Genomic DNA, 25850 nt, shown 5'->3' with positions numbered 1-25850 from the left:
ACAGCCTCAGGGTGCTGGACTTGGGGTGAAACCCTCCATGCATGGTAAGGAGCTTCCTGGTCTTGATGTCAGTGGCTTCTATCTCCTCCTTTGGCCAACTTATTATACCAGCTGGGTACCGGATCACGGGCAGGGCGTAGGTGTTGATAGCCCGGATCTTGTTCTTACCGTTCAGCTGACTCCTCAGGACTTGCCTGACCCTCTGCAGGTACTTGGTAGTTGCAGCTTTCCTAGCGTCCTCTTCATGGTTCCCATTCGCCCGTGGGATCCCCAGGTATATAGATATAGATATATATTTATATCTATCTATATATCTATATATAGATATCTATATCTATATCTAAATATATATATATATATATATATATATATATATAGATAGATAGATAGAGATATATAGATATATAGATATAGATATATATAGATAGATATAGATATAGATATATATATATATATAGATATAGATATATAGATATATATATATAGATAGATAGATAGATAGATATAGATATAGATAGATATAGATATAGATATAGATATAGATAGATATAGATATAGATAGATAGATAGATAGATAGATAGATAGATAGATAGATAGTGTGGACAAGAGATATTTTATTTTGTATTCTCATGGTGACAATTTATAATCAGGGCTATCATTGATCAATCATTCATCATTGTTGAACCAGTTGACAGAATAATCTCTGAATTATATCTATGGTAATCTGACCAAAATATTAATGTATGCATATTATCATCACTTTAATTAGTCTATTGTTGTTCTCTATTATTCTATCTGCTTAAGCTGTTGCAAATGGTATCCATATCATTGTATTCACACCTCTCGAAGCTGTGGGTCCAGTAGGGCCTTCTACATTCACTTACACACATATTCAGGCCTACACCAACATGCACATAGAGAGTCATGGAAAGTACGCACGTTCACTCCCGCACGTACTAAGAACAGGGAGGTCGTCTCAGGACAATCTCTCGGTTGGACACACAGTCTCACAAAACTGCACAACATATCACACACTTGTTTGTCTCGAAAGTAGTATTGGATGCCTATATAAGGAGAACTTTGGAACTGTTATCATTTCCAGTAAGATCTAGCTGTGACGTCATCAGGGTAATATAAGGATGGGGAGCGGTCTGCTCGTTGAAGATTGTAAGATTGTTGTTGCAAGTTTCTTCCCACACTCTGCGCAAGTGTGTAAATAAAGATCACTATTTTTGGCACCTACCTGGACTCAGTCTGCTTACTTCTCTTGCCCAAATCGAACGAGTTTTCAACAATTCTTGGTGCCGAAACCCGGGAGGTGCTTAAATTGTTGCAGTAGACGTTTGTGAAGTTTTGTCTTGAAAGGAGCATTAGAGAGTGTGTGTGTGTGTGTGTATGTGTGTCTGTGGGCGGTCTCTCCCCGGCTAGAGCCTAGCGGAGGTTAAGCTTGACCAGCTTGAGGGATTCTGACTGCCGAAAGGGGAACTACAGTGAGGCAACCCCAAAGGGAGGAGCCTAAGAGCGGCCATTTTGGTAAAGGTAAGTGAGGTCGAAAAGCAAAATGGCTGAAGAGGAAAAGGTGACCCCTGATGGGGGAAAGAGATACAAGCCACTGAAGGACCAAATACAGCAATTGAAGAAAGCAATTAAAATTACTGCTGAGGGGACTTCAAAGGAGATTGCCCGCCATTGTCAAGATCTGGAAAGAGAAGTGAAGGAATTATGTGAAAATCAACAGAAGACATTGGAGGACAGAACTCCTCTTCACTCCATCTTCCAAGTTGAAGGTGAGAAATGTGAGAAGAGAATCAAAGAGCTTGAAGAGGAACACTTGGGACGTTTTCAAGGGAGAAAAGTGAAGGCAGAAAAGAAGCTCATGATTGGAAAACAAAATAAGTATTGCAAGCTTATGATTGTCTCCCAAGGCGTTTCTCACTGGATGCAAGAGGAAGTGAATGACACCAAACCAGTCTTAATAAAAGAAGCCGAGGCTGAGGGAATATTATATCCCAGCCTGAAGGAATTCTTGAGTGCCCCACCCCCTCCTTATATCTGTCCAGTGGTGACTTTGGAGGGTGGCACCCTGTGGGGGCCGGGAGGAAAAACAGGAACAGTTAAAGGAGGAATTGTGGAAGTACAGGAGAATCATATACCATCGACATCTGCTCGGGGCATAGAGGAGGCAGACACAAGAGTGGCGCAGCCTCAATCAGTGGCACCTACACAAAAAGTGATGCAGCCTCAATCAGTGGCAGCTGCATCAGAAGTGAGTCAGCCCCACCCAGCTGCTGGGGCATCACAAGGAATTACTACACGGGGGGTGATCTTGATCCCTCCCTCTCTTTTCAGCCCAGATGGAGCTACAGAAGAAGCTCAACCTGTGGCTTCCATGAGTACAGGTCAGGTGACACCGCAACAGCCCAGCCAGGGAAATGCATCCCAGGAGGTCTGGACTTCAGAGGAAGATTCACCTTCACTGCAGTTTCAGAGGCAGCCATTAAAGGCGAACCAAAAAACCAGTCAGAGGTCAAAGGTTGACAACCCTGAGGAAGAACAGTGGCAGGGCCATGTTGTTGGGAAAATATCTGACAACCGGGAGGCCGTGATAAAGTTGGAACAGACCTTGAAAAGACTGGAGGAAGAAGGCGTAGCAACACCACGGCTATTAGCACAAACGCTTGAGGCATTGGAAAAGGACTTGGCGACCTCTGTAAGACAATCAAGAAAATCTAGAGAAGTGTCGAACCTGGAAATGGGAGGACTCGCCCCAAAGTTTCAGGGTCTCCCAGGAGTGAAGACGCTTCGCTCTGGGAGGGTTCTGGAAGAAGTAAGAGACAAAAGACCGTCGATCTTTGAAAAGAATCGGAAGCAGAGCGTTGCATTGCAAACCGGAGAAGGGCAGTGTGACATAGAGGAGGAATTGCCCCTCACTATGCCTTTACTGACGGGTTCACAGGGCGAACCAGTCTACCATCCCTATAATATCAGAGATCTTGAGGCTCTGGTGAAGCAGCTGCCCCCGATCACAGAGGGAGGAGCGGCTTGGTTGAGAAGACTAGGAAGTCTTACAGAAGGAGAAGAACTTGCCCTGGGAGATTTTCGTGCTATCGGTGGGAGGACCTTCAGAGGTGGAGGCCTCGCAGACGTGGAAGAGATAGCAAGAACTGTATGCCAACCAAACGATGTCCCCTATGCAAGGGTGCGAAATGCTCTCTCTGATGCAGTGCGTGAGAAGTATCCGACCCATAATATTGGCACTACACCTAGGATTGTTTGGAGCCCAGAACATTCCCCTAGAGAGTTTATAGAGCACGCAAAAGAACAGTGGATTCTCCAAACTGGGGAGCATCCTGGGCAAGATGGGGAACCTCGGGCGTGGTTCCGATGTGCGGTGTTAGCAGGTCTGCCAGAACGAGTGAGAGCAGATCTACAGAAGAATCCAGACTTTGCGGTGGCGGATTCAGCAAAATGGGAGAGGCATATCATACATCGACTTGAGCTGGAAAGAGACGAGGTGAACAAGAAAAAACAGGAGTTGGAGGAGGCGCAAGGGCAGTTAGTAAAATTGAAATTGGCTGAGGCGAGAGAAAAACTAAACGAAAAGAAAAAGGAAAACAAAGATGGAGTTAAGAAGATGCTGGTGGCGCAGCCACAGGGCAATCCGGAGCCTGATTGGCCAGATTTGGATCCGGTTCTGTACCCTGATGACCGATGGCCCGCCAATGGACCAAGGCAAGGAAGACCCGCGGGGGATTGGGGGGCTACTAGGTCGTTGAGGGGGCGTGGTGGATCTCAAAGAGGAGGCGGACCAAGGGGCCGTGGTCTGGGGGGACCTATGCTGGACCCGAATGTATGCAGAAGGTGTGGAGGACGAGGACATTGGGCTCGTGATTGTCCTACACCACGACAGCTAGAACTTGGTTATCCATCTCCACCCCAGGCACAGGGAGCTCTTCGAGGCAGAGTGGTCCAGACAAGGGGACATCAAGCTCCAAACCCAAGCATGGCGCCGGTGGCTCAGTATCCCCTGGCCTACTGGGGCGGAGAGGAGGAGCTGTACTGACGGGACCCACAGAGACAAGACGACATGGGAATGGCAGATCCGATGTTGTCAATGAGTGTGGAAGGGACTGAAATGACCTTCCTAGTGGACACTGGAGCTACTTACTCAACGCTGAGACAAAGACCAAGCAGTGTCACACTTTCCGAACACACGGTTAGTGTGGTGGGTTTCTCTGGGGTTCCAATGACTCTGCCAATAACTAATCCAGCCCGGACGGTGCTGGGAAATCAGACATTGAAGCACAGTTATGTGGTGTCTCCTCAGGTGCCAGTGAATTTGATGGGCAGGGACCTGCTCATTAAATTGGGAGCCACTGTCATGTGCTCAGCTGATGGATTAACAGTTACACTTCCAGGAGGAAAAGAGTTTCTGTGCCTGGGGACAATTTCAAAGAACCAGTATTTGCTGAAAGACTGTGAACAACCTACAGCTGACATTTACTGGGGTCGGTTGGTGGATGAAGGCATTTTGAGACTGTATCAGCTGTGGAAACCTTGGATTATGGCCTTGGCTGTCTATTCTTCTCCGCGAGATCCATGCCACGTGACCCTCTATTATGATAAGAACGAGGATGAAATTTATAGGGACCTGTTCCAGTCTGACCTTGAAGGTCAGACCTGGAATGTGTGTTCTCAGAACATCTATGTCGGTCCTGAAGGCGTCGCTGCAGGAGTAAATTTAACCGAAGAACAACGGCCTTGGTTCAAAATGGGACCTGATTCAGTGCCCCATATTACATTGGCGGTCCATGAGGGTCATCAGGCGAAGGAGCTGGGAACAATGGTCAAGAGAGCCCTCGATGAACCGGGCTGGCAAGCTACTCAGATTCCAGACGTTTGGTACTCGCCAAAATGCAAAATTTACCGTATCACTTGTCTATCAGAGGACACAGTGATATTGGAGCATGAACAAATCTCAAGAATCCATGGGAGAGAAAGAATAGACCATGCGGATGCAGTTGCCGCACTTGCGACTCTTCCTGGCACCTTATGGTCAGCTGGGTCTACAGATGTGGGCCTGGCAACTTGCTCGCCTGTTTTGTTCCAGCTGAAGTCTGAAACGCCAATTTGGAAACCGCAGTATAGGCAAAAGAGAGCAGCTGAAGAGGGAATTGCAGAAACCATTGAAGGGCTATTGAAAGTAGGGGTGCTTGAGCCCTCTCAATCTTACTGGAACACTCCTATTTTGCCAGTAGAAAAACACGGGACAGGAAAGTACAGAATGGCACATGACTTAAGAGCCATTAATGCCATTTTACGTACTGACACGGTGCCTGTCCCAAATCCCTACACGGCATTGACGGCATTAACACCAGAACAGAAGTGGTTTACATGTATTGATCTAGCGAATGCATTTTTCTGTCTCCCATTACATGAGTCTCTGAGAGACATTTTTTCATTCACATACAGGGGGCAACAGTATAGATACACACGGTTGCCACAAGGGTTTGCACTCTCCCCGGGCATTTTCAACCAAGTGTTGAAAGAAGCTCTATCGCCATGCCACCTACCAGAGGGGTGTTCACTGGTGCAATATGTTGATGATTTGCTCATTGCGGCTCCGTCTGCTTCGGCCTGTACGGCAGCTTCACTTACCATACTGAAGAGACTCGCTGAGTGCGGTTTCAAAGTGAGTAAAGAAAAGTTGCAGTTGGTCCGACCAGAAGTAACATTTCTGGGCCGTGTCATTGCTCACAAATCAGTGGGATTGCTAAACACCCATCGCGATCAGATTTTGACACATCCAAAACCGCGTACGGTTAAGGAGTTGCTCTCATTCTTAGGTTTAACAGGATACAGCCGTCACTTCATTCCAAATTATGCAGGGAAAACAGCCCTTTTGAGGGATTTGGTGAAAACAGTGGGTGTCCGTAACCTGAAGGCTGAACTGCCATGGACATCGGCCACTGAGTCGGCGTTCATCGCATTAAAACAGGACTTGTCAAGATCGGCTGATCTTGCCATCCCTAATTATGATGAACCCTTCTATCTTGATGTTTCAGAAACACACGGGATAGTTAATGGGGTGTTGTTTCAGAAAAAAGGGGGAGGGAGAGATGTACTCATGTACGTCAGCGTCAGACTGGATCCATTAGAGACAAGGCACCCGGGATGCACACAGCATGCCATTGGGGTGTCAAAGATTATACAAAAGACAGCACATATAGTGAGGGACCATCCGTTGAAGGTGCTGACCACCCACAGTGTGGTGGCATATGTTAACTCACAAGCCTTCACCATGACACCATTGACACAACAGAGAGTGAGTAAAGTTTTAGACGCTCCCAACTTGACCTTCACACACGAAGGAATCAATATGGCAGATTTAATGGGGTCAGGAGAGCCGCACGACTGTGCAAAGAGAGCTGAAGTCGACGAGAAGATAAGAGAAGACTTGAAAGCGGAACCTGTACGGGGAGCTGAAGATTGGTTCACAGATGGATGCTGCTACAGAGATGAGGAAGGATTGAAAGCAGGCTACGCGGTAGTTTGCAGAAAAGGGGCTGAATTTGAAGTGAAGGAGGCTGAAAGACTTGAAGGGCAGCAGTCAGCCCAAAGAGCAGAAGTAATTGCTCTAAGTCGAGCTCTGAGACTTGCAAAAGGAAAAAGAGTCAACATTTACACGGACTCAGCTTATGCCTTTGGAGCAGCTCACGTGGAGCTGGCCCAATGGAGAAGAGCAGGATTCAGGACAGCAGATAATGCACCAATCTGCCACAAGAAGGAAATGGAGGAACTTGAGCAGGCCTTGGGAGATCCAGAGGAGGTGAGCATTATAAAATGCAAAGGTCACTCCTCAGGGACTGGCATGGTGGCCAGGGGAAATCAGGAAGCTGATCGAGCGGCCAAGGAGGCAGCAGGCTATAAAGCACTACGACAGATGGTGCAAATAACCGCGGAGGAAGAAGTAGGAGTCAACATGCTAGAGGAGGCCAGGAAGGCCCAAGAGGAGGCGGCCCCGGAAGAAAAGGGGGTCTGGAAGAGTCGAGGAGCCTGGGAAGAAGGAGGTCTCTGGCGAGGACCTGACGGACGACCAGTGTTGACGGCCAACCTGGCAAAACAGAAGATTGCCGAAGCGCATGGGCTTGGCCATGTAGGTGTGGCCCAGATGGGAAGACATCTGTGCCATTGGTGGCATCCCTTTTTGAAGGATATGATCAAGGAGAAAGCCAGGACGTGTCTGATCTGTGGGAGGCACAATCCAAAACCAGTAATTAAGCCAGAGGCAGGAAAATTTCCCATCCCAGAGAGACCAGGTGAAGAGATTGTGATCGACTTCACTGACATGATTGATCCAGGGCCAGGAGGAGTTCGATATCTACTGGTAAGTGTAGATGCTCTGACGGGATGGCCCGAAGCGTGGCCAACAAAGAGGGAGGATGCAAAAAGTGTGATTAAGTGTTTAATCAATCATTACATCCCCCGGCATGGTTTTCCTAAGAGAATTAGGTCAGACAATGGGACTCATTTCAAAAACAAAGATTTGGCAGAGGTAGAACAGAAGCTGGGGTTGCAACACAGATTTGGCACTGTATATCATCCCCAGTCGCAGGGGAAAGTAGAAAGAATGAATCTAAACCTGAAAAATAAAATCGCTAAAATTTCTGCTCAGACGGGGCTAAATTGGGTGGCAGCCCTGCCAATTGCATTGATGATAATAAGATGTTGTGTTAATCAATCCACAGGTTTCACACCATATGAGCTGTTGACAGGACGACAGTTTCCAGGTCCTTGGACAACAGTCCCGGCGGAAGAAAGTATAAAAAGTAACAGAAACCATACTGAATGTTGGAAAGAATTAAAAGCTCTTGTGTCTAGTTTCACACAACAGGTTGGAGAGGGGGTGAATGCGGAGGACAGGTCCGTACCCGACGCCAAGGCGGTGTGGCTGAAGGTCATTAAGCGAAAGTGGAGAGATCCAAGGTGGACGGGGCCATTCGAGGTGACGGCTCGAACTACCAGTGCGGTTCGGCTGAAGGGAAAGGGTGAGACCTGGTTCCATTGGTCTCAATGTGCCGTGGCCGATGAGAGCTTACTCGAGATAAGCTCCACCCCAAGTAACACAGGGGGGAACATAGAGGCAGAATAATCCTCTCCCCCTGTGCCGTGGTTCTCCCCAGTAGTCTACCTGGGGAGACGAAGAAAGAAGAGGAGCGTCACATGCCAAGTATTAATTCATTTCAGGCTCCTAATAGGCTAGGGCTCTAGTCTAAAGTATTTTATAGTTTAAAGGAGTCGTAATAGTTTTGTACGATAATCGCATACTTTTATACTCATAACGTTATACTCTTATTACGAAGTTTAAAGTAAAAGTAAAACGAGCCTGGGAACAGTGATCATGAAGTTGTGGGAAAATTGGAAAATAACGGGGATGTTGGGGATAATAAGTATTATAATGTGTTTGTTTGTTTATTGGCAGACAGGTGAATTGCCCAGACGCAGAGGTCTATCCGCTCCAGAGTCCAAACCGATCAAGTCATCAAGGAAATTCAAGCGCGAGGTTGGCTCAGGTGGGAACGATGGGTGTCTCACAGCCAGTGGGGGAGTTGAGTTTGGGTATGTTAATGGGTCCACGACAGCCTTCACATTCGATTTGTGTGAGGTAATTAGATGCCCAGGAGACGGTAGCAGCTGGAGAACATATGATGTGTGGATTTGTTATCACCCTATGGTATGTTACCCTAAGTCGGTGTGGGGTCCATCAATGGAAGGAGACATTTACACTTATATAACAGATCAGTGGTGTTCTTGGCAGGATGTGGTTGCTTGGACAGGGGTAGGATGGCGGCCAACAGTGCCACAGGCCCTGCAAGGGATAGCCATTCAGAGAGATTATTCTGTTACACAGAACCCTGTCACTCTTTCCCTGGGACCATGGAGCGAACTCCCTGAAGCGGGGTATGACGGGGGTGCGTTTTATCTGGTCATAGGGGTAGATAAAGCAGGGACAGATCCAGTAGGGATAATTCGGGTGAACTTATTCAATCCAAGACCTAAACCGATAGGGAACGACACTGCAATGAATCTCATAGAGCAAATGGACCCCCTAGAGACAGCTACTTACAAGGATTCAGAAGAGACATGGCTTGTTGCCACAGATTACACTAGATTAAAACCCCAAGAGTTAATAGAGCGGGCCACAGGTTTTGGTGATAGGAATCTTTGGTTAGATTGGGTGGCTCAAAATGCTAAAGAGCAGGAAGTGGTTGATTGTGTTGCTTGTGCTACAGCTCGACCTCGTCTGTTCACTGAACCCGCTCCTCTGTATCCAGAGGATGAGTGGGGTTATAATTGTATGCTGAGATTAACTAGAGAGGCGGTGAACACAGGTAACTGCACCACTTTGTCAGGTTTATATCCGCCAATTGATAAACGTACACAACCAGGTTCATTCACACCTAAACGAGATAATTATACATGTTTTGAGTTCTCTACAGACAGCGTGAGATATACGTTAGGAAGGATTGATCCAAGCTGGTGTCAGAGGACGATCCCAGGTAGGACTACTAATAATGTAAGTGACCCAACCACAATCATAGGCACCTGGGCAAGGGGTGGGCTATATTATTATTGTGGGCAGTACACCCTTTTGGTGCAGGTTCCCCTGGGGAGTGTGGGAACATGTGCTCTGGTGCGCCTAGGTGCACCGTTGATGCTTATAGGAAGTAGGGTAGAAACAGTTTCACAGCAGGACACGGGTGTGTTGACAGCCAGACGTAGGAGAGATACAAGGGGTACGCACAAATATGACCCAAGATGGGACTCGCCAACCTGGATTGACTCAATAGGAGTTCCCAGGGGAGTTCCAGATGAGTATAAGTTAGTTAATCAGATAGCGGCCGGCTTTGAAAGTGTGTTTTTATGGATAACTCCAAATAAAAATGTTGATCGCATTAATTATGTGCATTATAATGTGCTGAGACTCTCTAATCTTACTAGGGACGCAGTGGAAGGCCTTGCGGAACAATTAGGTCCGACGTCTTTGATGGGAGTCCAAAATCGAATGGCTCTGGACATGTTGTTGGCTGAGAAGGGTGGAGTATGTGCAATGTTTGGTGACATGTGCTGCACCTTTATTCCCAACAATACTGCTCCGGACGGAACGGTCACTCGGGCGCTGGAGAATCTGAAAACGTTATCTAGAACCATGCATGAGCAATCAGGTGTGAACACGGGGCTGGGAGACTGGATCACGTCTGTCTTTGGGCAATGGAAGGGTGTGTTTATGTCTGCCATGTTTTCTCTTATAGTTTTTCTAGGTATATTGATGATCGGATGTTGTCTCATTCCTCTGGTAAGGCGAGTGTTGGTAAAACTGGTAAGCAGGGCCCTAGACTCTGGTTCAGCTGGTCCGGGGTATATGATGCCGTTGCGAGAAGCCGCCTGGACGGAGGAGTGAAACAAATTCGGGTAAAGGTTGGCCGATGGCCAAAGAGGAGGAGTGTGGACAAGAGATATTTTATTTTGTATTCTCATGGTGACAATTTATAATCAGGGCTATCATTGATCAATCATTCATCATTGTTGAACCAGTTGACAGAATAATCTCTGAATTATATCTATGGTAATCTGACCAAAATATTAATGTATGCATATTATCATCACTTTAATTAGTCTATTGTTGTTCTCTATTATTCTATCTGCTTAAGCTGTTGCAAATGGTATCCATATCATTGTATTCACACCTCTCGAAGCTGTGGGTCCAGTAGGGCCTTCTACATTCACTTACACACATATTCAGGCCTACACCAACATGCACATAGAGAGTCATGGAAAGTACGCACGTTCACTCCCGCACGTACTAAGAACAGGGAGGTCGTCTCAGGACAATCTCTCGGTTGGACACACAGTCTCACAAAACTGCACAACATATCACACACTTGTTTGTCTCGAAAGTAGTATTGGATGCCTATATAAGGAGAACTTTGGAACTGTTATCATTTCCAGTAAGATCTAGCTGTGACGTCATCAGGGTAATATAAGGATGGGGAGCGGTCTGCTCGTTGAAGATTGTAAGATTGTTGTTGCAAGTTTCTTCCCACACTCTGCGCAAGTGTGTAAATAAAGATCACTATTTTTGGCACCTACCTGGACTCAGTCTGCTTACTTCTCTTGCCCAAATCGAACGAGTTTTCAACAATAGATAGATAGATAGATAGATAGATATAGATATAGATAGATATAGAGATAGATATAGATATAGATATAGATAGATATAGATATAGATAGATATAGATATAGATATATAGATATATATATATAGATATATATATATATAGATATATATATATAGATAGATATAGATATAGAGATATAGATATATATAGATATAGATATAGATAGATATAGATAGATATATATAGATATAGATATAGATATATAGATATATATATATATATAGATATATATACATATATATATATACATATATATATATATAGATAGATATATCTATAGATATATCTATAGATATATATAGATAGATATAGATATAATTTTTTGATAAGATCCTAATATTACATCACAAAGTAAAAAGGAGCCACAGCATGCACAGGCTGCTATTTCTGAGGGTTTTTTGTGTTTTATTTGGTCTACAACGAGGGTGTATAAATGTTACATATAATAACCAATAATAAACGAGACATCATATCTTTGTGTGAAAAACATTCTGAAAGTTTTCACCAAAAAGCTGAAATTAAGTGAAAGCTGCCAAACATACCTGTGAAGTCAAAGGAGCTTGCAAAGAAAAGCGTCTGGACTTCTTTAAGTTTACTTGAAGACGTTTCACCTCTCATCCGAGAAGCTTCTTCAGTTCTAAGGTCAAATGGTGGAGAGTCCCAGATATAAACCTAGTGGGAGTTTCCCCCCACAGAGGGACAAAAGGACCCCCTGATGATCTTCTAATCGCCTGAGCCAAGGTGTGAAACTGGGTGTGGGTCCCAGTCAGCCAGAGTTTCGGGTGTGTTCATTGTGAAACCTGGCCCCACCTTATCATGCGAATTCCTGAGGTCAGATGGCCCAGGATGTGAGTGGGCGTTAAGGCGTCTGGGAAGGGATCTCAAAACTGGATTATAGATGGCAGACAGTTGGTGTCGTAAACCCCCGCCTCTGTTCAAAGATGGTCGCTCACAGTGGACATAGATGGCTTCTTTCACTCCTCTTTCAAACCATCTGTCCTCTCTGTCCAAAATGTGAACATTGGCATCCTCGAAAGAGTGACCTTTATCCTTAAGATGCAGATGGACTGCTGAGTCTTGTCCTGTGGAGGTGGCTCTTCTGTGTTGTGCCATGCGCTTGTGAAGTGGCTGTTTGGTCTCTCCAATGTAGAGGTCTGGGCATTCCTCGCTGCACTGTACAGCAAACACCACATTGTTAAGTCTGTGTTTTGGCGTTTTGTCTTTCGGGTGAACCAGTTTTTGTCTGAGCGTGTTGCTGGGTCTGAAATGCACCGGGATGTCATGCTTGGAGAAAACTCTCCTAAGTTTTTCTGATACACCGGCTACATAGGGGATGACAATGTTGTTGCGTCTGTCCTTCTTATCCTCCCTCGCTGGTGTCTGGTCTTCTTTTCTGTGCCTCTTTGCTGACTTTAAGAACGCCCATTTAGGATAGCCGCACGTTTTGAGTGCTTCCTTTACATGTGTGTGTTCCTTCTTTTTTCCTTCAGGCTTAGAGGGAACATGTTCTGCCCGGTGGTGTAGGGTCTTAATTACTCCAAGTTTGTGTTCCAAAGGGTGATGGGAGTCAAAGAGGAGGTACTGGTCCGTGTGTGTGGGCTTCCGGTAAACTTCGATGTTGAGTTTGCCGTTCTCTTCAATGTGCACAGCGCAGTCCAGGAAAGGCAAACAGCTGTCCTTTGTGTCTTCCCTGGTGAACTTGATGTTTTTATCCACAGCGTTAATGTGCGCAGTGAAGGATTCCACTTCCAATGAACACACCCGAAACTCTGGCTGATTGGGACCCACACCGAGTTTCACACCTTGGCTCAGGCGATTAGAGGATCATCAGGGGGTCCTTTTGTCCCTCTGTGGGGGGAAACTCCCACTAGGTTTATATCTGGGACTCTCCACCATTTGACCTTAGAACTGAAGAAGCTTCTCGGATGAGAGGTGAAACGTCTTCAAGTAAACTTAAAGAAGTCCAGACGCTTTTCTTTGCAAGCTCCTTTGACTACGATGACCTGGATGACTGAGAACCTTCACAGACATACCTGTGAAGTTTCTATCTCAGTTACAAAAAGATGATGAACAGCGTAAAATGTCTGATTTCAGTATGTAAGTAAAAATATAAAGCGCACCAGGAACCGGTGACTCTGCTACAGTTTTCTGCCTCTGTACAGACCATTTAAGGGGTCCTGTTCTGGTCCCCGGGCCACTGCTGGTTGTTTTCTCCTTTCGTTGGGCGGAACAATTAACAGCTTCCAGGTGGCTATTGTTTCCGCCGGACCGTAGACACAGACGGACCAAACAAATCAAAACGTTCCCCGCCTGAAGTCAAAGCGGAAGATTAAATTCTGCTGTCGGGACGAAAAAATGAAGTTTCGGGGGAAAATCGTCGACATCGCCTGTTTGAACCACTTCACCCGTGAGTCTGAAACATCTGTTTGTACCGAGAGCCGAAGCTAAGCTGTTAGCTTCCCTCCAAATGCTGCACAGAAACTGTAAAAAATAAAATTACATCTAATTAAAAGTTCCCGATGTTCTTTCTTTAGCGTTTCTGACATAATAGGAATCGGCTTACAATATGTGCTCAAAGAGCCGCAGATTGATTACTGTTATCTAAATTTAACAAAATCTACATGGAGTCTGGTGCAGGCCTATGAGTGCACATTTGGACTGATTCATGATTAATTACCACAAAAATATCAGCTATATGTTTATGCTGGGTGAGTAATCTGTTATTTACCGGCTCAGTAAAAAGCTATCTGCTCTAGTTTTCCACTTCAAGTTTTCAGCTAATTTTTGTTGTTTAAAGTCAGTTTTACTGTTAAAATGTTTAGTTTTACTTAGTTTTCAACAGTTGTAATATTAACTGTAGATTTATTGTTTTTAGTGTGTTTATCACGATCAAGTTTTTCAGAAGTGCAGATCAGAGATCTGATTAAAGTAAACTATTATTAAAACTAACCGAGTCTGCGTGTGACTGATTAAATATTTCTCCCGGTTCACACCTCTGATCTTTCTCACCAGGAGTCGTCACCACCATCTCAAAGCTGACAAAGATGTGCGTCCTGCGGCTGACGCCGGACAACCTGTTCTTCGTTCTGTCCGGTAAAGTGGCCAACGGCGGCGTCAGCATGTGGTGTGAGCTGTCACAGGTGAGAGCCGACGCTCCGGCTTCCAGCTGCTAAGAAAACAAGAGTCTGAGATGATCAGGACCGTAATAAATGACCCTGATCCCGTCCTTTCTCGCGCAGGCCAACTTCTTCGACGAGTACCAGATGGAGGGCGTGTCCTCCGAGGACAACGAGATCTGTCTGGAGGTGAATCCGGAGAATCTGTCCAGAGCCCTGAAGACGGTCCAGAACGCCAAGGCGGTCAAAGTCAAACTGACCAAGAAGCACTGCCCCTGCCTCACCATCGCCGCTGAGCTGGTGAGAGCGCCTGAGAACAACTCACAGTCAGCAACACGTTCACCTGAGAAGTCTTTGTCTCTGCCACAGCTCGAATCATACGTTTAATTTTAGCCTATTATTCATAATATCAGGAGATACTGGGGATAAATTTATCTACGGTCGGGTCTCCGAACCAGAATCCAGCCACAGGTTTATCAAAGTTAGATTAATCATTCAGTCATGAAGAAACGTGGCACTCCAGTGTGAACCAAGGCCAGAAAACAATAAACGCAGCCGAGGTGTCGACCAAACCCTGAGAGGAAAGTAAACACGAGTCAAATGTAGAAGCCAAGACAGCTCATACTGGCTCATTTTTAGCTGCTTTTAAAACTCATTTGAACCTTTAATCTGAGAAACTTGAGCCCTCTTCCTCTGTGCCGCCCAGCCCACCCTGTCCAGCGTCAGTCGAGTCGTCACTCACGACGTCCCCGTTGACGTCATCCCCCGGAGACTGTGGCACGAGTTCAAAGAGCCGAGCATGCCGGACTTTGATGTAAGTGAAGCTTCCGAACACCAAATCATCCTTTTTATGAGAGCTGACTTTGTTTTTCATCACGGTTGTGTGTTTGTGTCACTGCAGGTCAGCATCTACCTCCCTCCCCTGAAGACCATGAAGAACATCGTGGACAGGATGAAGAACCTCTCCAACTTCCTGGTAGGAGGTTAAACATGTTCAGATCAAACACGGACTCATGCAGAGAAGAGCTGCAGCTTTATTTCTCTGGATTTGGGTCATTTCAGTAGCGTTTGTCGCCGCGTTTGTGTAACAAACTGCCCGGCATTTTTTTAACATAACAGTAAATTCCTTTATTTTGAAATACGTGAAAAGGCGTCTTCCTGTATTGCAGGCCTCCGCCCGGCTCGATGTAGGAGGACAAATATTGAATTGAATGTGAACACGATGTTTATGCCATCTTTTCCCGAGAAGCCAAGATGTCAGATTTAGACATGTGTTTCAACGATGCAGAGAAAATAATTACATATTTAAACTCGGTCCTCGTGTTACCTGCGACAGGTGATCACACAGAACCTGAAGCCTTATGTCGCTTTAGATGTTTAGATGAAATATGCTGAAATATTTGGAGCGTTTTCATGTCTTTACATGCAGTCGGACAGGAAGTGAAGGTGTTAACACGTCACCAGGCGTTATAGCTCTGTGTTAAATCCTCGCTGTGACCAATGTGAACTTTTCAAGAAGCATCATTTCATCTTTCATAAACACCTCCAGCAGTGACTCTGACACCGAGAGTCAACTCCAAGACGAAAACACCACTGCCACCTAGTGTTTGTGCGCTGAAATGAGTGAAATACAGCAGTGCCTCGTTTAGCGCGGGAGCTACGATCTAAAAATAACCCGCGATAGGTGAAATCCGTGAAGTAGTCAGCTTTATTTTTTACAATTATTATAGATGTTTTAAGGCTGTAACTCCTCACTGCACACTTTATACACTTTTCTCTCGTTTAAACAAAGTTCAAACTTTCATAGAAAAATAAGTCCATTATTATAGAATGAAGCCAAATCAATCAGATCAATAAAGTCACTTTCTTTCTTCCAAAACTGGATGACTTCAAAGACATGAAAAATCTAATTAAAAAAATTATTGAATGAATTGAATCTGAATCATACTCCTCCTCTAAAGAGACCTTAAAGTCTGAATCTGCAGGAGAACGAACGCCTGAACATTATTGTGTGTGCGTGTGTGTGTGTGTGCGCGTGCGCGTGCGTGTGCATGCGTGTGTGTGTGTGTGCGCGCGTGTGTGTGTGTGTGCGCGCGTGTGTGTGTGTGTGCGCGCGTGTGTGTGTGTGTGCGTGTGTGTGTGTGCGTGTGTGTGTGTGTGTGTGTGCCAGGTAATCGAAGCCAACCTGAACGGAGAGATGAACCTGAAGATTGAGACCGATCTGGTTTCCGTGACAACTCACTTCAGAGACCTGGGAAACCCTCCGTGGGGTAAAAACACGTCTTAGCTCCACGAGCAGCTCAGACCTGCTGACGGATGAGCTCAGTCATCACGTCACATCCCTGATAACCAGTTAATTTTGGGGGGCGGGGCCTAAAGTCTCACCCTCCACCTGCTGCTGAGAGCCACACAGAGGGCCTCGTTTATATTTAATAATTACTGATTGTCAGTATATCAGCCGGTCTGTGGGCCATACTTTTCATACATTGCTCCTCCGTCCCTCCAGGCGATGACGCCTCCCAGGATGGCGGCCCGTCTCAGAGCAGGGACCCGGAGAGCATGGTGGAGGCCAGGGTGGACATCAGGAGGCTGCAGCAGTTCCTCGTGGGGCAGCAGGTCAACCCCAGCAAGGCCATGTGCAGTGAGTCTCCCCTCACATGTTCGCACTCAGGACAAAACCCACCGGGGTTTAATCCACGTCACAGTTTAACACATTTCTCTCTCGTCCTCCTCAGACATCGTCCATCAGAGCGTCCTCCACCTGATTCTGCTGCACGAAGACATGTCGCTGCAGTACTTTATCCCCGCCGTGGCGTAGACGCTCTGCTCGGCGCTCAGCGCCAGTCTGAGGAAGTAAAGCTGGACTAAACGGTTTCAGGTGTTTCGTCACATGGAGACAAAGCTGAGCGCGCCTGTGCTCCGTCTGACGGAGGCTCAGAGTGGAGCTCACAGGCTCTCCTCTCTGACCTGTGATGGTGTTGGAGGCGACGCAGGAGGACGGAGGAGCTTTGGACCGCTGACATAAAGAGTCTGTGTTCGTGAGACGTTTCGACGGTTTTTGATTAAACTGTTTGCAAATAAAAACGTTTGAATATGTAAGTTCCTTTTTTAAAAAGTGACAATAAAATAAAAACTGAAGTATAAACATTTTAGGCTGCATGTCTGCTGCAGGTCTGGATGTCCTGAAGTCCTCTGGAGTCAGACTGAAGCTGTGATGGATGGGACGGTTTCTGTTCAGCCGCAGTCTGAAACCACCCTCCATCATTCTATTACAGCTTGGCTTGTTTTGTGTATCAGTGGGTAGAGTCCAGGAGAAATCTGCTTGTCCCTGATCAGGTTTGTTCCAAAGTCCACAGAGCCTCGAATCTCACCAGACGCATTTCAGAAGGAGAACTTTATCCTCCACAAAGAGTCAGAGGTGATGGTAACACTGGTGAACCTGGTTATCAAGCTGCCACGCCCCTAATAATGCAAACTCCAATTTAAACAGGTGAGTTATTAAAGCATTCGTACTGCACAGGTCTTATAAAGGGGACCGTTTGTGTATCAGGCTGTAAACATGTTTCATTCTGCTGTAAAGTTTTAACATGGCAGTCTGTGAGGACTGGCTCACTGCTGCCTCCGCTGGACATCAGAGGAACTCCAGTTTTTGTCTTGGCTTTATTGTGTTAATTTTTACAGCTTTACTTTGGTGCAGACAGGGTGCAGAAAATGTCTCCTGTTGCTAATTCTGCTCCCTGTGTTTCTCCGAGTCTTCCAGCAGGGGGCAGCACACCCAAACCTCTCACCGCCTCATGTTGGCTGGAGGATAGTGATGTGCGATTCCACTGATTTCCTTTCCGATCCGATACCAAGTAATATTCAGGGTGGTATCGACGATACTGATCGGATACCGATACTTTGTACAAAACCTTATTTTATTTATTGTATCTCAAATTATAGCATCATAATGATTACAGGGCATCAGATTACTTGTTCTTATCACTTAATAATGCAGAGTTCATCACATAGAAATAAAAAAACTGAAGTTGTGGCTATTTGAACACCTTGCCTGTCTGCAGCACTAAAGGACTCCGTGAGAGACGTCTGTCTCGCCCCAGCAGCACCTGTCCCTCTCCTCCTCTTCAGTTCGTCTCAACATACACTCGTCATATTCTGTGATATGATTTACTCTGAGGTGTTTGACAAGGTTAGTGATGTTGCCACAACCATACATGCCAACCCGCCTGATTTTTCTGGGAGAATCCCGAATTTCAGTGCCCCTCCTGAAAATCTCCCGGAGCCACCATTCTCCCGAATTTCTCCCGATTTTCCACCTGGACAACAAAATTGAAAAACCATGTTGCAGAATTCATAGCGTGGCCCAGCCAATTCCAGTTTCCAACAATGGCGGCAGCTACTTAGTTTTAATATTGCTCTTATTTCTCTTTCTGGGTCGCAAAAAAACTTTTAACATATTTTCAGGTGAGAATGTAGCTGTGTAAACTTCAAATATCTGAGCCGACCGACACATCGTCTTCAAACCCCCGCGCTCTTTCGCTACTCGGTTTAAACATGATATATAAGTCACTTTGATAACTTCAAAATGTTATTCTTTGGTTTTTTCAGTGTTGTATTTGTTCGTGACTAAATCGGTTTGGCTGGGATTAAAGTTATTAGATTAGATTAAATTAAATTTAACTTTATTAATCCCTCGGGAGGGTTCCTCCGGGGTTTTCACACAGCTGAATAAACGTCAAACAGAAAATAATTAAACAGAAGAGTTTACGTCAGTGCCCAGTGCCCGGCTTTCTTTAGACCGCGAAGGCCGGGTCCTCAGGTGGAAGCAGCCTCTGAATTTGGACACCCCCGCTGTTTCCGGGCCGTCCAATAATAACGGTGACATTTAACGTATTTTATCCGATAAATAAACCCTGTAAAATGTATTTATCACCCCCCCAACAGCCCTTTTGAATGTCTCCCTAGTACGGCCACAACACCTCACTCTTGGAGCACATTTTTTGCCACATGTATCGCAAACCACGTCTCAGCTGTTTGTGGAGGTAAAATACATCCGCACAATTACGCTCAGCCATTGTTGTGAGTGTGCACGGCAAGGGGCTGCGAGACATTTATGCAGCCGTATTTCACACATGACTATGAAAGGCGGATGTATGTAGACAATCCGAATGTTATTGTTTCTTTCCACTGTGTTCCTGTTAATGATAAACTACAAATTTACCCTAAATTACTAAAATATCGATATTTTAATGTGAGAATCGATTCTAGAACATAAATGATTGGTATCGGAGGAATCGATATTTCAAGATTGATCCGCACATCACTACTGGAGGAGACCTTCAGCGATGGATGTGTGGAGGCTGTGGTGCAGACAGTTGTTCAGACACTTTTCTTTGTTTCATATTTGGCTGCAGGTTCCTGAGTGACGTAGGTCACGCCTCCTCTTCCTCCCCGCCACTGTGTCTGAAGGAGGATCAGTCACAGAGCAAAGCTCCTGTTTTACAGCCTTTGCTGTAAACTGACACTGCTGCTGGCCTCAGCAACAGCTGACCGTGCTTCATCATCATCATCCCACTCTGAGGGACGGTCTGCGCATGCTCAATCAGCGTTCAGCTCCGCGGACACCTGTTTACTCATGAGTGTTTGCTTTAACTGTCAAAGCAATTATTTTGAAAATCTGATATATGTTAAAGTTGAACATATATCAGATTTTCAAAATAATTATACGGTAATTCATCTGCACAGCCGTGTCAGAGTTTCACAATAAAAAAGAATTTAAAAAATGATTTTAAATGTCAGGATATCCGGATGAAATCCTCCACGTACTTCACCGGTGTGATCAGATTGTAGGAGTTACAAAATAAAAGCCGCAGTTTACAGAGATGCGCAAGGATGCTTTAAAGTGTCAGATTTTCAAAGTAAATTCCTGCCATTTATTTCGTAGTAAGTTTTAATTCTTTCCCCTCGATCAGCTGTTCTTCTGAACAACCACGAGGAGCCTCCGTCACTCCAGCTGTTCCACACAGACTGTCCACAGTGATCACAGCCTGCCCGAAAGCGTCCGCGTGTTTTTACCTGACAGGTGGTGTTTTAAACGCAGTGAGTGTGGCAGTGGGCTCTGCTGTGAGTGTGAGCTCATTGCTGGACACAGGTTCATGCTGACTGGGACAAACTGGACCGTGACCCCCGCTCCTCCCCCCCCAGGGCGTGGTGACGTGAACGCGCCTGACAGGAGGAGAAGATGAAGCAGGACGCGCGCTCCCGCTCCGCAGACTCACAGCAGGATCCAGCAGAGCTTCAGCGGACACACGCGGAGGAACCATGAGGGAGATCGTTCACATCCAAGCGGGACAGTGCGGGAACCAGATCGGGACCAAGGTAGGGACCGCGCCACTCTGATTCACAGCTTCGTGTCTGTCGGACATTTTCAACAACGCAAAAGTTCATTTCAAACACTGAGAGTCCGCTTCACACCTGCGGGGCGTCATGAAACGACTGTGAACAAACCAATCAGAGACACCGCGAGTGCCTCACGCACATTATCACTACCGTGGGGTCAGAGTTAGTGCGGGAACAGCAGAGGAGACGTGAATCAGACTCGTTACTTTTTATTTAAGTAAAATATTTCAAACGTAGCAACGAGTGAGAACCCGCTGCAGTAGAGTACAGAGTAGAGTACAGAGTAGAGTACAGAGGGAATAATAAAAGTTAATCTAGAGTACATGTGGTGAGGGAGAGAGAAGTGAACTCTGTGAGCCACCCAGAGACTATTCAAGGAATCCACACACACACACACACACACACACACACGCAGATTGTTTTTCTTTTTTGAGTTCATTGAAGCTGTGAGGGGTAAATTGTGGAGATTTTGTGGTTCTTCCTGGTTGATTTTGTTCGTTTATTGCAACAAGCTGGTGCCTCCTTCCTGTTAGCACAGACACTGATGTGTAACAGGGTGGTGTTGGTGCAATAACGGAGCAAAGCCTCCACCTCTGTGTAAGCTTACTGACAAGGTGTCCAGGTTAGGTTGTAACTCAAAGAACGGCAGCTTCATTCATCGAGTCGGAGACGCTAACACGTGTCTGACACTTTGCACGGCCTCGAATGAACAAAATAAACTGTCCCAGTTGGAGTCGTACCCGGTGGAGTAGAGCAGGATTACAGCACTCTGAACTAGTTTCAATTCAACGATTGCAGCTCTGACAGCAACCTCGGAAAATATTTCAAAAATAATCACTGAAAACAACAGATTAAACGCGCGAGGCTCTCACCTCAGTGCAGCCACTCAACTCTCTAAAATCTCCCAGTTTCCTTAGAATTTACTGGCTTGTTCTTTCATTTTCTCACACTTTCCTTCCCTGTTGCCATCCGAGCTTTTAGCCTCCATCAGAATCGCCATCAGACCCACTAACTCACTCTGAGGGACTAACTCGTCCCTCAGAGTGAGTTAGTGGGGTTTTTAGTGTTTTTCTTCTTTCTTTTGTTTTGTTTTGGGCTTTTAGTGCATAGAAAGCAAACACTAATAAAACCTACGAAGAACCTCAGACTGATTAAACAAAGCTCATTAGGTGAGAGGTATCAACACAGCCTGTGCTCATTTATAAGTAAAGATTTATTTTAATTTTATTTGTAATTTCAAGATTAAGCTTCAAACTTTCCTTTTTGCTAAAGCATATAGTTAGGGCTGGACCAGGTGACCCTGAATCCTCCCTTAGTTATGCTGCAATAGACGTAGGTTGCCGGGGGATTCCCATGATGCATTGAGTTTTTCCTTTCCAGTCACCTTTCTCACTCACTATGTGTTAACAGACCTCTCTGCATTGAATCATATCTGTTATTAACCTCTGTCTCTCTTCCACAGCATGTCTTTATCCTGTCTTCCTTCTCTCACCCCAACCAATCACAGCAGATGGCCCCGCCCCTCCCTGAGCCTGGTTCTGCTGGAGGTTTCTTCCTGTCAAAAGGGAGTTTTTCCTTCCCACTGTCGCCAAAGTGCTGCTCATAGGGGGTCATATGATTGTTGGGGTTTTCTTTGTATCTATTATTGTAGGGTCGACCTTACAATATAAAGCACCTTGAGGCGACTGTTGTTGTGATTTGGTGCTGTATGAATTAAATTGAATTGAAGTCCTTGAAACATCCTTAGCCACCCTCTTCCCATTGAACAGAGCTCTGAGTTAGCTGCGGTGGTTTTCACACGCTACAGTATGAGGTGTCAGATCAAGTCTGTTTAATTTACAGAAATGGTTAAAATCAGGGGGTGACGCGTGTTGCATTCAGGCTTCAGTAAAATGTGGGAGAGTCTGTTTCTTACAGCTTTTATGTTCTTATAAACTAAATTTTTTGGCCTTCAGGAGGAAGCTGTGAAGGTTTTAGAGCAAACATTTAACCTTGGACAGTGAGTCAGTGAGCGCACCACAGAGGCAGGAAGTTGCTGAATCACCAATGCTTTTCTCTCTCTCTCTGTGACTCGCTCAGTTCTGGGAAGTGATCAGTGACGAGCACGGCATCGACCCCGCAGGGAACTATGTGGGTGACTCAAGTCTGCAGCTGGACAGAGTCAACGTCTACTACAACGAGGCCTCCTGTAAGTGCAGAGGAGAGTGAGTCACCACTCCGTTCAGGGTGATGACATCACTTAGACTCCTGCTCAACTTTGGTGCACAAAGGTAACCACTCCCCTCTGTGTGCAGCGCATAAATACGTCCCCCGGGCCGTGCTGGTCGACCTGGAACCGGGAACCATGGACAGCGTGCGCTCGGGAGCCTTCGGACAACTCTTCAGACCAGATAACTTCATCTTTGGTAACCTCAGCAGACACGATCAGAACACGCCAATCAGCTCTAAACTTATAAAGTAGTTTAGTCTCATCCTTTATCCTGATCCTGCAGAGCTGCGGGGTCTTTATTTAGCAGCAGTGTTTGACCCACCTGACGAGGCCGAGCACAGAATTCCTGCTCGGTGAGCTGCAGCGAAACTTTCCAGCATTAAATCGTCCGAGTAAACAGACTGACGCGTCTGCAGCGTCTCTTATATAAACTATGTCTGAGCAGAAGATGAAGCAGAGAGGTTTCAGATCTCTGTCACACACACACACACACACACACACACACACTGTCCACTAGCTGAGAAATGGGTCACCACCAGCAACTGTGTGTGTGTCCATCTGTCACAGTGATCAGTTTACATTTCACAGATGCATTTTCCCCTTTCTGATTGGCTGTCTGCAGGTCAGACAGGTGCAGGGAACAACTGGGCCAAAGGTCACTACACGGAAGGGGCGGAGCTTGTGGACTCTGTCCTGGACATAGTGAGGAAGGAGTGCGAGCACTGCGACTGTCTCCAGGTGAGTCATCTTTATGTGACCGACACAGCCTTATTGGCTGAGTTTAACCTCAGTGGGTGGAGCTAAACGTTTTCTTCTTCAGCGTTCCTGCTTTACTTTTTAAGATTCATTGAACAACAAGATGCAGGATCATTAAAGTTTTCTCGAGATTGTGTTTTTCCTCACTGGCAGATTCACGTTTATGATTTGGACTCAAATTTCAGCTGAATTTAGTTCACGTTAGCGCTACATGCTAACAAATCTATTTGCACATGTTGTATGATGTTGGAAATATTTTATCCAGTCTCAGTTCTTCATCATAAATATAATGTATAGACCTTTGGGACGTTATGTTTCGGTCGTTGCAACGCTGCCAGGTCACACCTCAGACTGTGCAGGAGTTCGGTGATGCCCTTGTCCTGATCTGCGAGGACGCCCCCCAGGACACCATCCGTTGTCTCATTAGTGAAATTTTGGTAACGTGGACTGACTTCCGGGGTTGTTTAAGAATGTCAGTTTTCTAGTGATGGTGCCTTTAGGATAAACTGTAAACAGCATGTTTGTTCATGACACTGAGCACCATCCTTGCACCGGTTGTCTGTCTCCTCACCGTTTACTGTAAGACGAAAGAGCACTTCTCTTGCAGGGCTTCCAGCTGACTCACTCTCTGGGAGGGGGCACTGGCTCGGGGATGGGCACCCTGCTGATCAGCAAGATCCGGGAGGAGTACCCCGACCGGATCATGAACACCTTCAGCGTCATGCCCTCACCGAAGGTAGGAGGAGGAAATTTTGTCCGTCTGTCCCACATTTCCCAACGTGTTTGTTCGGATCCTTAATAAACATAAATACCGACTCGCCTCTTCTCACGTCCCGTCTGTCTTTGGTCCGTCAGGTGTCGGACACAGTGGTGGAGCCTTACAACGCCACCCTGTCGGTCCACCAGCTGGTAGAAAACACAGATGAGACCTACTGCATCGACAACGAGGCCCTTTACGACATCTGCTTCCGCACTCTTAAACTCACCACCCCCACCTACGGCGACCTCAACCACCTGGTGTCAGCCACCATGAGCGGCGTGACGACCTCGCTCCGTTTCCCCGGACAGCTCAACGCAGATCTCCGCAAGCTGGCCGTGAACATGGTTCCTTTCCCCAGGCTGCACTTCTTCATGCCGGGGTTTGCTCCTCTGACAGCGCGGGGCAGCCAGCAGTATCGAGCGCTCACTGTTCCCGAGCTCACCCAGCAGATGTTTGACGCCAGGAACATGATGGCGGCTTGCGACCCTCGCCACGGACGCTATCTGACCGTGGCCACCGTCTTCCGGGGGCCCATGTCCATGAAGGAGGTGGACGAGCAGATGCTGAATATCCAGAACAAGAACAGCAGCTACTTCGTGGAGTGGATCCCCAACAACGTGAAGGTGGCCGTCTGCGACATCGCTCCCCGAGGGCTCAAGATGGCCGCCACCTTCATCGGCAACAGCACCGCCATCCAGGAGCTGTTCAAGCGGATCTCTGAGCAGTTCTCGGCCATGTTCCGCCGAAAGGCGTTTCTACACTGGTTCACCGGCGAGGGCATGGATGAGATGGAGTTCACGGAGGCGGAAAGCAACATGAACGACCTGGTGTCCGAGTACCAGCAGTACCAGGAAGCCACCGCCAACGACGGCGAGGAGAACTTTGAGGACGAGGAGGATGAGATCAACGAGTAAGAGTATGGAGGACCACAAGAGCCACACGTATCGAAATAAAGAAATCTGTGCTTAAATAATGAATTGTACAATAAATTCTGCATTTGTAAATTCATTTATGAATTCATTTTTACATTATTTTATTTATTCCAACATTACTAAAGTAATTTCTTATTTAATAGTTTTATTTTAAATAAAAACATTATTTTTAAATATATTTTTAAAATGAATTATTAATCCATTAATAAATACTTCAAATTGAAAATGAATTTCACAAAAAAAGAATTAAACATTGAAAACCTCGTCTCAGAAACCATGTTTGAATTACATATTAAAAGCAGATGTACCAGATGTTTGTTAAAACACAAAAAGAGAAACGAGTTAAATGGTTTCTGGCATTTAAAAGGGCGATTCCACTCATTGTGTTTGTACAAAGGCCGTTCAGCCCGGGATTTACACTCGGCTCCACGCGGACA

General features: G+C 46.0%; 2 protein-coding genes across 3 annotated transcripts; both read left to right on the top strand.

The window, feature by feature from the left end:
• The first annotated feature begins 13500 nt into the window (after nucleotides 1-13500).
• hus1 (HUS1 checkpoint clamp component) lies at nucleotides 13501-17515 on the top strand. The gene is made up of 8 exons (XM_084940330.1): nucleotides 13501-13648; nucleotides 14254-14381; nucleotides 14481-14657; nucleotides 15064-15171; nucleotides 15259-15333; nucleotides 16528-16627; nucleotides 16864-16998; nucleotides 17093-17515. The coding sequence occupies exons 1-8, from the start codon at nucleotides 13597-13599 to the stop codon at nucleotides 17173-17175; spliced, it is 858 nt and encodes a 285-aa protein (XP_084796456.1). The 5' UTR covers nucleotides 13501-13596; the 3' UTR covers nucleotides 17176-17515.
• Nucleotides 17516-20115: 2600 nt separating this feature from the next.
• tubb6 (tubulin, beta 6 class V) lies at nucleotides 20116-25492 on the top strand. Of its 2 annotated transcripts, none has more exons than XM_084940309.1 (6): nucleotides 20116-20735; nucleotides 22836-22944; nucleotides 23051-23161; nucleotides 23588-23703; nucleotides 24329-24457; nucleotides 24577-25491. In XM_084940309.1, the coding sequence occupies exons 1-6, from the start codon at nucleotides 20679-20681 to the stop codon at nucleotides 25393-25395; spliced, it is 1341 nt and encodes a 446-aa protein (XP_084796435.1). In that variant the 5' UTR covers nucleotides 20116-20678; the 3' UTR covers nucleotides 25396-25491. The 2 variants fall into 2 exon arrangements, with proteins under 2 accessions (XP_084796435.1, XP_084796436.1); XM_084940310.1 differs by having other exon boundaries at nucleotides 20646-20735; nucleotides 22219-22944; nucleotides 24577-25492.
• The last annotated feature ends 358 nt before the right edge of the window (nucleotides 25493-25850 follow it).

This window comes from Perissodus microlepis, chromosome 9, assembly GCF_051167445.1.
Source record: "Perissodus microlepis isolate ML-2025 ecotype Zambia chromosome 9, ASM5116744v1, whole genome shotgun sequence".
Classification (NCBI taxonomy): domain Eukaryota; kingdom Metazoa; phylum Chordata; class Actinopteri; order Cichliformes; family Cichlidae; genus Perissodus; species Perissodus microlepis.
This window is presented reverse-complemented; position numbering and strand designations above follow the sequence as displayed.